Here is a 12391-nt window from a genome sequence, read left to right as displayed (position 1 = left end):
TTCTCTCTATTTCCCTCAATCTTGAAGACATTCTGCTTGAATTCTTTCTCTTATGCTCTCTCCTAATCAACTGGGTCTTCACTAAATGACTTTATTTCCACATAAACAACTGCACATTATAAATAACCTATTTTGAGTTTAGGCTCCAACATATTAAAAGATCTTCCATGATGAATAATTGGGAAATAATTCTAGCCTAGCACACACTTGTAAACATCCAGTAATAATAGTACTATATTCATGAAAAAATGGACTGACTCCCTAATTCAGAAATATAAATTTGCTTATAATATTTACACAAATATTGCAGTGCAAAACAAAGCTTTTGAGCTATACATACTGTGTAAAGTGTATTCCATACATCAAAATGCTTTACAACATAGTAACTGATTACCACTACATATGTTGCTTTATTTTCAACAGTCTCAACTTCCCAGTAAGCTACAAGTAACTATGAACTTGATAATGTGACAAAGAAAACAAGTATTTGTCTTTACATTACTCCAACTCCAGTAATGGAAAAACAGGAAAATTTACAGTATTCATCTGTCCAATGGTCCTCCTCACCTGTGGCTCCTGAAAATGTTGCGTCCAAAAAAACCACTATCTATTTGACATCGAACTTCACAAAGGGGAGATCTCTCAACTGCTTCGAAAAGGTAACACGAGGGATTAAGACTTCCACTTGAAAGATTAGTGATTTAAACCAGCGTGCACGTACGTACTTCCAATGAACACATTAGTAGACATCAACAACTCCAACTCTTAAGTTTATCAAAGACATATTTTAATAAACCATCTTGAGAGTGAATGATTTACATTTCTCTTTAAAAAGGAGTGCATCGTTTATATGTAATGGGGCTGTTGCTAGTTATGCTATAAAAACTCTTGATGTACCTTTGATATAAATAGTTGGTAAATAAAATTTATTACAATTTAGGAATTAGTTTTGTGGTTTCCTTTGAAAATTTAAATAGTATCACAGAAATTTGAGGGCACATGAAGAAAATGAATGATCACAATTAAAAATTCCAGTTCAGTAATTAATACCTTGCCGAGTCTAAAACTTACTGAAATCAATCTATAACAATTTAGCTGTGTCTGACTGACACCAATTATTAGACACTGTAAAACAGCACTAGCTAAATGCTAACATTCTGAAGCAGAGAGAATCCTTGAGTGAGTATGTATGTCCTCCCTGTACCTAGAACTTCACAGTAACCTTCACATTTCTTGTTTCTTTCCATTTCTGAGACTGACGTACCAACTACAGAAGCATACTTAAAATATAAGTCACAGGATAAATACTGCATCACTTCACAAACATCTTACCCTTTCTATCTTTTTGCCTACTGGATCATTAAATGACAGCAGTTTATTGTATTCACACAGATTACAACTGTTTTCCTTGAGCCTATCTTGTGATCCACTGAGATGCTACAGGATTAGGGTAGGTATTATTAACCCATTCTTGTTTCTCCATCCTGTATTCAGTTATTCATTCCAGGTATATTTCAGTTTACACATTCCTACAATTCGCTTGATGACATCCATTCTTCACTAAATGCAGCCACCTACCTACTTCTGAATGTTTGTCTTCATGTATTATATTTCTTTCCATGTCTCTAAGTTCAGGAAGTGACAAGCAAGTGAATATTAAGGTCCTGAATGTATATTACCGAGCCATCAAAAAAGGGAGGCGATACCACCTACAAAGTTTAAGCCACTAAACATTTTCTGAAACATCCCTTCAACCCCAGCTACCTTGCCCCATGACATTTACATACTGTCAACCCAACTGTTACCTTTGGTCTCTTCCTATCTAACTGTCTAGTATGTCCAATACAAGTCATCTTTCTTTAATATCAACAAATCTTTTGGCTTACTCCTAATAAAAGTCCAAAATACTTACTTCAAGATAAGAGTACTGTCTAAGTGGCTATTCCAAACCGATTTGTTTTTAAACCTGTTTTCATTAGTGTCCTAAAAGATTGTGACAATCAATCAGCTATTATATTCTTGCGGTATTTAAATTTATGCTGTACTGACTTCCTTAACCTTCTGAACTACAAAAAGGTACAAGGATATTTTACCTACAGATTCTATTTGAAAAAAAATAACTCTCCTGGTTTAACATTATGGTTTGAAAAACCTTTGTCATCAAAGTGCCATAAATGATATGGCCAGACAATCAATTTTTAAACAGCAATCAGATACACAAGACCAAGAGATATTTAGCATAACTTGCAAATTCTGCACCCTCAATCCCTCCATATTTTTAAAACTCTGTGGAAAATGATGACCATTCTGACCAGTTTATTAAAATATCAAATCTTTGGTCAGTGGGAAACTTTAAAAGTCGTGGCATTTTCTGTTGCGACATTACAGTAACTAAGTCCAAGTCAAATCAGGTCAACTGCTCCTAAATGACTACGGGGCACTCGACCAACACATTAATGAACACTGTACTGAAAGTACACACAACGTACAGAATTAATAAACTATCAAACCTATTTCCTATTTTCAGGAAAGGATCTGAAGTTCAAGCATTATAACCCTTGACAAAAATGATGTACTGCAGTGTCCTTTAGGTACTGAAGTTTTCGTTACAATATACAGTATAAGGCTATACTACTGTTCTGTAAATTGCTATATTACTGTACTCTTAAAGTCATCGTAGACTCTACTCTCAAGCTTATTGACAAAACGGCAAAGAATCTTAAAATTATAAATAATATTTCCCCTTATATAACTTTTCATGAATAAAAATGGTTTACTAGCACTGCTTGCAGGACATTGCACTACTTCATTCAGATTTGTACTACTGTGATGTCATCATCACCACATTAGCCTGTCAACTTTTACATAAAATACACCAAGAGTTAGTAATTTCTTCATAGTAAGAAGAGAAATATTTAGCCCAACACTTTTACTTAAGAATTTAAAAGATTTGATTAAAAATGTAATTCCATGTGACATATGTAATTGTTAGGGGGGAACCTGTTATTGGCTGTGTTTAAGACATAATATATGAATTTGGAAGAAGACACTGGAAGTCATCAATGATTATGAATATAAAATGATAAAAAATGAAATTCACAACTCATACAAAGACTTGATATAGAAACAAACTTGAATGAAGGTTCTGCAAACTGAAAATTCACTCGTGGGACTTGTTGCAGTTTATGGTATGGTCTAACAGAACTAAGCTCAACCTTAAGAGAAAACAGAAATCTCTAAGAGTAATGATTTAAGCCTGAAGTTATGTACGCTTTACACCTTAACTATTCATTCATTACAAAGAGCATTAATGGAAGGCAACATCGACAGGTACTTCGCTACCTCCTGTGATCTTCAATTACAGAATTAAAGACTATCTCAGGGTCCTACTAACTTTTGGACTAAATTAGGAGTAAAACTATTCACATTCTCACTGCCACCTCATAAAAAAACCGACGACATGAACTGACCTCGCAAATAAGTGGAAAATATCCTTTCAGATCTTATCATCGCACATTAACACAGCTTACAAAATGAAATCACAACTTTGGATACCAAGGAAATCATAAAAAATTCTGTATATTTGGCCTCTACAGTGGACCCTCGTATTTGGGTTCTCGGCATTCACAGACTCACGTATTTGAGGATTTCTCCAAGGACCATCTCTACCCATTCTTTGTGGGAAATTTGTGTATTCGCTGTATTTTTCTATGAGAAATACCCACAAATAACTATTTTCATATCACTTTCATGATTAAATGTACTTTTTGTGATGAAACTATTAAATAAACCAGGTAGAAGCAATTTTAGTGGGTTTTTCTTGAATTTGAACAAGGAAAATAGGCAGTTTTAAGCATTTTTATAGGGTGTTCTAAGTAGTGTTGGTGGATTCTCGCTATTTGCATGGGGGTCTGGAATGCATTCCCCACGAATACGGGGGGTCCACTGAATACCATTTTAAGGTACAGCATCTCAGATTAACAATGAACATATGAAAGACTAATGCATCCAGTTAAAAGCAAGCTACCTGAAGAGCTGAAATGCTATAACTAACAGAAGAGATGCTACTGCTGGGTCAAATCACTACCCACCTCTGTAGATAAATCCTAACAATTCTATGTGGCTTCAGAAATGCTAAGCAAGAATGAGCACATATGGAAGATGAAAAATCTGACGCATTACACATGAAGTTCTGAAGCTAATAAAAAATCTTTCGTAGTGCAAATTTTAGTGCTAAATGTAAAAGTGAAATGGGGTGCAAAGTGTGAAAGAGATACTATTTCATAAGCTCTAGTGCACCAAAAACTTTATGGCTAACAATAGGAAAGTCTCTGTCATTAAGAAAGACTTCATTGGAGAGAGAATTACGTAACTGATGAAACAGAGGCATTTAAATGAACATTGCAGTGATCAAGTTATGCTGTAGTGTATAAAAAGAGGCTATTATACATGCACCAGCTTATTACACTGTAGTGCTCACAGGGAAACGATACACAGTGGAAATGGTGGCATTAAATTCTAGGTTCTAACCACAGTGAGTCCATTTTCATACTCTAGAAAGGTATTCATTTACACATGCAAGTTTGAACTCATGATGAATATTTTTGTGAGTGATTTCAGTTTTGTATTGTAGTCTTTTGTCCTCATGCAACAACCAATAGCCCTACCCAGAATTCAACATTGTTTCGAGAAGGAGAAGAAAAGGGGTGCAAAAGATTATACGAAGCCAGAAAAAGTGAAGTGGTTCAGAATATAAAAATATATATATAAAAAATCAAGCCGAGATTAATTGGGTGGATCTTGAGCTGAAAAGTGAGAGAAACTTGCAAGCAGTGAGGGACTTGTTAGAGGTCAGACCTGGGTGTGGGTGTGGTGGTCGGAGGACCGATGGCGATCGTCCTCGCTAATTCTGGACAGCTCTGTACCGACCCGCCGAGACTTTTCTGCGGCGCCCATCTCCTGAATAGGGGTCATGGATGTGTCATCGGGACCATGAGTTGACGGAGACACCAGCTGAGGAGGGCCATGACAAGATTGTTTGCTTAGAGGGCAGAACTCTTTCTACTGCGTTACTTACATGCGGGAGACAGGAATGTGTTACAGTGTCAAGGATGTTTTTGATTCTCTAGATATTAATGTACAGTACTGTAAGGCTCCTTGAGTACAGACTGCTCAATTAACTTGTATCGTATCTTTAGTAGAATGATTTCTGTGTTTATTATTCTCGTTTCTGATGTCATCTTACTGTAATGTTATATATCATGTTGAGATCTATTTTAATCTAAATTGTTTATATACTTTATGAAATGGTTATTAAAGGAAATTTAAATTGGAACGAGAGTAGTATTATATATCACTTAACTGAAGCGAAGTCAAGTCCCATTCCTTCTGCTGGTGCTGTTCTCCCTTCTGTTAGTTTACTGAACCTTCAAGAAAAGCTTTGATGGCCATTTGCAAATCAAAGTTTCATCAAGAAATATTATCCAAGTACTGAAACTCTTTGGACAAAATTAACCTGAGTAGCAGCAAAACGCTATATTTTATTTTTTATATTCCTGTTTACTCACTGTACATTACTTTTTCCTAAGCTCATACTTACAGTTAAAAGAACTATAGAAGCTCCTTTGGCTGCAGACTCAGAGTGAAACACTTTTACTTACGGTCAAAGAACAGCTGAACACTTCTGAGGCGTACATTTGTGCGCAATACTTACAGCTAGACGTTGCTTGTGCTCGGGACTCTGGAGGTTGTCGGCCTTCAACTCATTGTCCGTTTCTTCCGAGTCATCAAACTGTGACTTCCACTGTGAAGCTAAGGTAAGGCCACATCCACCGCCCTTAGTCGCAGGTTGGGAGACGTTGTCGTCGTCAGCCACAGCAAACTGGGTGATGGAGAGATCTCGATGGCCAAGGTACTTGGCTCGCTGCACTGGGTGGAACCTGTGACCAAAAATGCTCTTGTTACACTTCTGCCGAGAAAAGTACTATGTCGAGACTTATTTCATGATGGTGATGTCACTGTCTTTGTTCTTAATGCTATACATCACTTACCGGAAACATCAAAAATATTCTAAACCTCTTTTTCAACAAGTACTTTGAGGCTGCCTCAAAAAACTAGGATACTAAAGTACTCTTAATACGGACGACTAATACAATTTGCTCCTCTGGTCAAAAATATCAATTAGTGCTTAAAAGATACTCGATGATAAGAAAAAAATACTCAGTACAATAGTTATATGAAACCAGATTACATTCCACACCATACACAGTAGCTGAATAGGAAGAAAATACTGTTCTAATTCTAATTAAAAAAAGAAAAATAGCAGACTAAAGGTATATCAGGAACAGAGAAGGTATGCTTGGCTAAGCCAGCAGTGGGGACAGGACAGGTAAACTATCTCACCTGGCCAATCCATGACTCCTGGTGACAGACAAACCAAACAGATACACAGTCAATATCTGGCAAATAATCATGAAACTTTTTTTGTTTTTATTATCCCAAAAGCCTGCTCTTCTGTTGTCGCTGCATCAGTTCTCTACTTTGAATAAAGCTTAAGTTGGATTTTGCATGATTCTAATCCTCTTGTCTGCTATGAGAAATGATTCTTAAAACTTATGTTAAAAAAAGGGAAGTCGAACATTTTGCAAACATCAGTGCTGACCTCTTATGATGGGTTCGCCTGTGGGGTGTGTGATCGCGAGTGTGGGCATGGAATTCACCCTCAGTGGGCGGTGTCGAGCCTCCTGGAGATACGCCTCCAGCGCTCGGTTCTATCCTAGCTAAGCGGCCGCCATCTTGGAAACTAACGTAACTACCATCCTGGACAGAATACTGTGGGGGACAAGAATAGATTATTATTTATCAGTCTAGGAAAATACCCTTGTTCTTGGTTGTAACAATTCCCACTCTGACAATGGAAACAATTCCAAATATATCTCACATATTACTTATTCGTCTCAGAAAATGCTTCCAGTTCTTTGTTGTATGTATTGTTTTCACTAGGGTATTCAATTCCAAATAGTATATTTCACCATGTCTGAGTCCTTACCTGGTCTTCTCTTTTACTTGCAGGCTCCACATTCATATCTACGTCGTCTACAGCTGTATCAACAGAGGACAGTCGCAGAACTGCCAAAGGTTTCCTGTTCTTGTTGTCATCACCACCTGCACCTCTGTGGGACATACACATTTTATTATAACCAAGTACTGTACATTACATATGTCATCATCTTAATTCTATTTTCTTTGTAACTTTCCTCATAACTTTGAGTTTTAACCTACGCTATGCTCTGCCTATTTAAGTTCTGATCCCCTCTCACCCTGTTTTCTTGAGATTCCAACATTTTCCAATTTATCCTTGCCACAGATAGCACTGCACTTGTTCAGAATGAGCCCAGTTAAAAATAAACACCCAATTCTCAACCCAGTTCCTCCTGAGGTCCTCTGGGATTATCATTAATGTCATTAAAATTAAATTTGGCAAGAAAAGCAAGTCACATTTCTAGACTCGCTATAAGGCTCATTTACAGATTTGGTTTAGTAAGGTGAACTTTAGATTGTTTTAAAGACAAATGATTTACCAAGTCATTATCATGAGAATACAAAAAATTCTCCATTTCTATAAAAAAATAAAAATAAATCTGGCAGTATGTTTTCATACACATATAAGGAATGCTCAAAATCTAAAGTAATCAGTAAATTACATAAAAGTTCTTTGCAGCACCCATTAAACCCCTAGCTGCAATCCCTTTCATTTCTGTTACTGAACCTCCATACATATTCTCATTCTTCCATCTTACTTTCCACCCTTGCCTAACAATTGTTTCATTATGCAACTGCAAGTTTTCCCAGAGAGACACTGCAAAGAACATTAAGTAATGCCTACAGTGCACCACATGAGGTTCACCGACAGGGTTTCAAAACCTATGTCCAGGCATCATACCTTGGTGTGGTGTGTCCTTGACGGGAGGCCATGACAGCATCTCCGTCCCAGTCGGTCGAGCATTCCAGCCTCCCTTCTTTCTCTTTCTCCCCACCACCTTCACCTTCCTTTTCACAATTAAAATCTTCAACCTGGATTAAAGAGACGTTTCATTTATAAGCAACAAAAATGGTTTCCATATGACTCAAGGCTACGTTGGTATCTAAAAGGAGAGGTATTTTGGTACTAGCATCATATTCTGATGGCAAACATTTGGTTTATTGGAAAAAACAAAAGAAGACATGGCATTAGTGAATGGAATTCTTTCAGTATGAAAAGGTTGAGGCACAGAAGATGTACATTTTCTATTTGCATTATGATTGCGAGGAGATATGCTTTATCACTGCGCTACACAGAGTGGATATATATATACATAAAAAGATTTTTTACTTTGGCTTTTAGACATAAAAAAAGCCTCATCATGACTGAAACTTGATTAACAAAAATTTACTTAAGAAGAAAAATGGTCTTACTGTGAAATACTTTAAACTTTAGCTTTGAATGCACAGAAAAATATAGTCTAGTCTCATATCACAAACTATTCCTCAGAGAAAGTACATTTAAAGAGAACTCTTTTCACCAGCTATTCCTCAGTGAAAATATATTCAGAGAAGAAACTTCTTAAATGATTCACAAACATTTCTCAAATCAAAGAACTGCATTATTCATGACCATTACATTTGTTTGTTATATACTTCTCAAACAGATAATTATGTAGTCACTTTCATTCAAACCTTGAAATACACTTAAAAATAGTCGTACAACTGAATGAAATCCTCAGAAATCTTTCCTTACTGCTGTATTAGGAGGTGCAAAGGTGTTAATTTGTTAAATCAAGTATTACTTGAAATTAATGAGTTACAAGCAGGAACATGGACAGTGCATGAAGCATATTATACATGATGAAGATATTGCCATGCAATCTTTATCAAATTATACCTTGCAATAAGAATAAATTTTTGTTTTTCCTCTACTATATAGTCTCAAATTACTAAACAACTCTGAATTTTTAAAATGACATGGACAAAGGATGTACAGAACTATACAGTACAAAATGAAGTGTCTTCACAATATAAAAAAAAAGTAAAAATTTAAAAAAGTCCTTGATTTACAAAAGTATAAAAAAATGCAATGTGACTTGTTTCTCATCCAGGTAAACTAAAAATATTTGGCATCTAATTTCAAGACAACTAGATATAATAACACACAATACTTGGACTTGCCTACTCTTCATCTTTTAACAAAGTCGTAATCATTCCAATATAGTAAAAGTATCTGTAAGGCATACAGTGCATACTTGTTCTGTATTATATTATATTGTCAGCATTTTCAGACCTAAAAATAAATTTGCCATAGTCTGACACTGATCCACAATAATAAACTTCATTCTAGCATTTTCAGTTATAATATTAAACTAGCACTCTATGACACAGTATTATATTGTATTTCTCAAGGTTTTTTCACACAACTGCACACAATCTTGAAATTGACATGCTATGTATTCATGAAAAAATAAATTTCTGGATAAATTAGAAAGGTCACTCTGTTTTCATACAAAACAGCATTAAGCCTTTCTATCAACCCTTTGGAAAACTCCATCGTAACAGAATTTTGTACCTTAAAACCAAATTTCACAGTGATTTTTAACATGGACTAGTACAACTAACAGAACTAAGGTTGCCTGCTATATGACATGTTAAAAGACACACTAAAAATTGTTTGTACAAAAAGTATAACAACAGTACCTTTTGTCCTCTAATAATTAAGGTGTTACTTTACTAACTGCTAGTCTAAGAGGTATCTTTCATTAGCAAAATAATAGATTAAACCAATTCTTCTATTCTATAAAGTAAAATCTCTTGCAATAAAATATTTTCCTCCTGCATGAAACATCAAAATGACAGTACAGTGCTACGTGAAAAAAAAGGGAAGTTTCTATTTATCTATTGATGCTACTGTTATTTTCTCTTCACTAAATGTGCTCAGACTATGGAATGAAACATTAAAAAAGACTAAGGAGTAAAACTATACAAGAAATATAGAACTAGGTAAACAACTTGTCATTGAATAAAATGAGTTAACAACAGCCACTTGCAATAAAAACAGTTACATAATCACGGTAACATCTGATTCTATCCTAGCCCACTAAACCACAATAATTTTTGTTGTATCTATCTAATGTTTCTGCAGCAGTACATCAACTGCTCTACCACTTGGTCAGAATAAATGTGGAAGTTTACTCAACAGGCCAAAGACAAACAGTTCACTGTATCATTCAAGTAATGAAGCCTGTTTTAGCATTGAAGTATAAAAAAGTCAAACAAAGATAAATAAATAAATAACAATAATTATAGAAATAACTTTAAAAGATGAACACAACAGTAGCACATATATTCAGTGACACTCTCTGTAACCAGAGTTTTATGTATAACACATGAACAGTAGACGTAGTAGTACTTACATAAAAGCGTTCATTTGCAATGTTCGCGTTCGCATTCCTATTTTGGCTTCGTCTTCAAACCTCTTTGCCATTTAACAAAACATTAAGTGAAGTAGTCAAAACGACCTTAACGGTTTATTACTGAAGATGCTCTGTGACATTTAAATGGGTGGGAAAGTGCAATATACGTCTTGGGGAAGCCTTAATGTGAGTGTTGAAGTTTTCGAAGGATAAAATACGAATTTATGCAAACACAAAAAGATTTTAATTTGGTTAGCATGTGAAACTCCTATGGCTGTGTGACTTACTTAAGATTTCAAAAGAAAGGATATCACTGGTGTTGTCAACATCTGTACATGTCAAAATATTGGATCATTTCACTTTATTGAGATTAAACAAAGAAAGCAAAATGCTATATGCCAAGTGAAAATTCAGATTGAGATGCTGTGTATACAGATATCTGTATTGCAACATCAGCTATTTCAGCTAAATTAATACAGACAAAACGAAAAATTACATACTGTAAATAATTTTGTCGCAATAACTAAATTAATTGTTACAGGCAAAATAAAAAATTACATACTGTAAATAATTTTGTCGCAATAACTAAATTAATTGTTACAGGCAAAACGAAAAATTACATCTGTAAATAATTTTGTCGCAATAACTAAATTAAATGTTACAGGCAAAACAAAAAATTACATAGTGTAAATAATTTTGTCATGATATATTTGAATTATCTTTAAATAAACAAAAATAATCACCCATCTGAGCATCTACTTGACAAGGCAAAGAAGCCCATGAAAACTGTCTTAATAAGTGAACCATCACTTATTAAACAATGAAAATTTGACAAAAATAAACTAAAATAAAATATATTGTAGTGAAAGCACAATATACGTAGTTACCTAAACTGAACTGCTACTGAGAACATTTGAATGATGACTACAGTGAATTCAAAATACATTTAAGAAACAACTTATGATCTTAGGTTAATCTTCATGAAGGCTTCAGTGACTGCACATTACCATATGCATACTGTTACCAGGACAACCATCTAGCAATTCACTGAGTTACATAAACGAAAATTTTTCTGTGTAAATCACTACAGCTAACCAACATAAAATCATCTTTAGAATATTCCCTTTAGTTAGACAAGTCTTTTTGCCTTTCATCTTGAACAGAGGTGACATCAGTTAACCAAATACCGACTCAAAACAGGTGCATTACGTTTGAGAGATAAAGAACAGTACAATGGTGCAATGAATGAAACAGGTGCTCATCATCATTGCTTCAACTGATTGTGGCAAGAAATGTGAAAAAACATGAATAAATTCATTCATACACATATTACTACCCAGTGCTATAGATTATTTTGACATTCAAGAGTGACGTCTCGTCTGTTTACTACATACCTTTTCAACAGAAGGTGATGTCCTTGCCTGTACTCTTTCCCTAACATAAGTCTTGCATTTTTCTTCCCCAAAAATTTCAGTACACAGTTCAAGTCCAATTTACTCTGCATTATTATCATCTAGTTTGGGATTATATCATCTAGACAACCAACTATTCTCTTGATTTTTGAGCTAAATCAATGATGCTCTAAGAGGTAAATTCACTGCTTCATTACAGTACATAGTACTCAATAACTGTCTTGGGTAATACCCAACTACACATTGGACATGAGTGCTATCACTCTACTTATACGGGTTCCTTCTGAACAGAGAACTATGAGGTACAAAATGCTAGTGGTTCCACCAACAAGGTTGACTAAATCAAGAGCGATTCTGTGGTTGTTAAGAGGATTCCTTGTTTCTTTTTCAGTTTTTGGTTAGAAGACCCTTCTTAGCTAAGGATAGTAAGACACCAGACCAACTCAGCTTTCTGGTTACAAGGTTTTCTCTTTCTCGCTCTACACCGTGTAAGTGTAATGTAGAGGGATATCGTCAGGACTGAGGGTCAAGTTACAG

At 35.1% G+C, this 12391-nt stretch overlaps 1 protein-coding gene across 5 annotated transcripts in view; it reads right to left on the bottom strand.

The window, feature by feature from the left end:
- Positions 1 to 12391, bottom strand: part of LOC135209077 (tau-tubulin kinase homolog Asator-like) — a gene marked incomplete at its 5' end in the record, with an annotated part of 93617 nt that overhangs the window by 16293 nt on the left and 64933 nt on the right. For 3 of the 5 annotated variants that reach the window (XM_064241661.1, XM_064241662.1, XM_064241664.1), the window contains 6 exon segments: positions 4858 to 5013; positions 5714 to 5939; positions 6403 to 6420; positions 6662 to 6831; positions 7049 to 7172; positions 7943 to 8073. In XM_064241661.1, coding sequence (XP_064097731.1) covers positions 4858 to 5013; positions 5714 to 5939; positions 6403 to 6420; positions 6662 to 6831; positions 7049 to 7172; positions 7943 to 8073 — 825 coding nt within the window. 5 annotated transcript variants of the gene reach the window in all.

This window comes from Macrobrachium nipponense, chromosome 37 (assembly GCF_015104395.2).
Source record: "Macrobrachium nipponense isolate FS-2020 chromosome 37, ASM1510439v2, whole genome shotgun sequence".
NCBI lineage: Eukaryota > Metazoa > Arthropoda > Malacostraca > Decapoda > Palaemonidae > Macrobrachium > Macrobrachium nipponense.
Note: the sequence above shows the minus strand (reverse complement) of the source record. Positions and strands in the feature narration are given on the sequence as shown.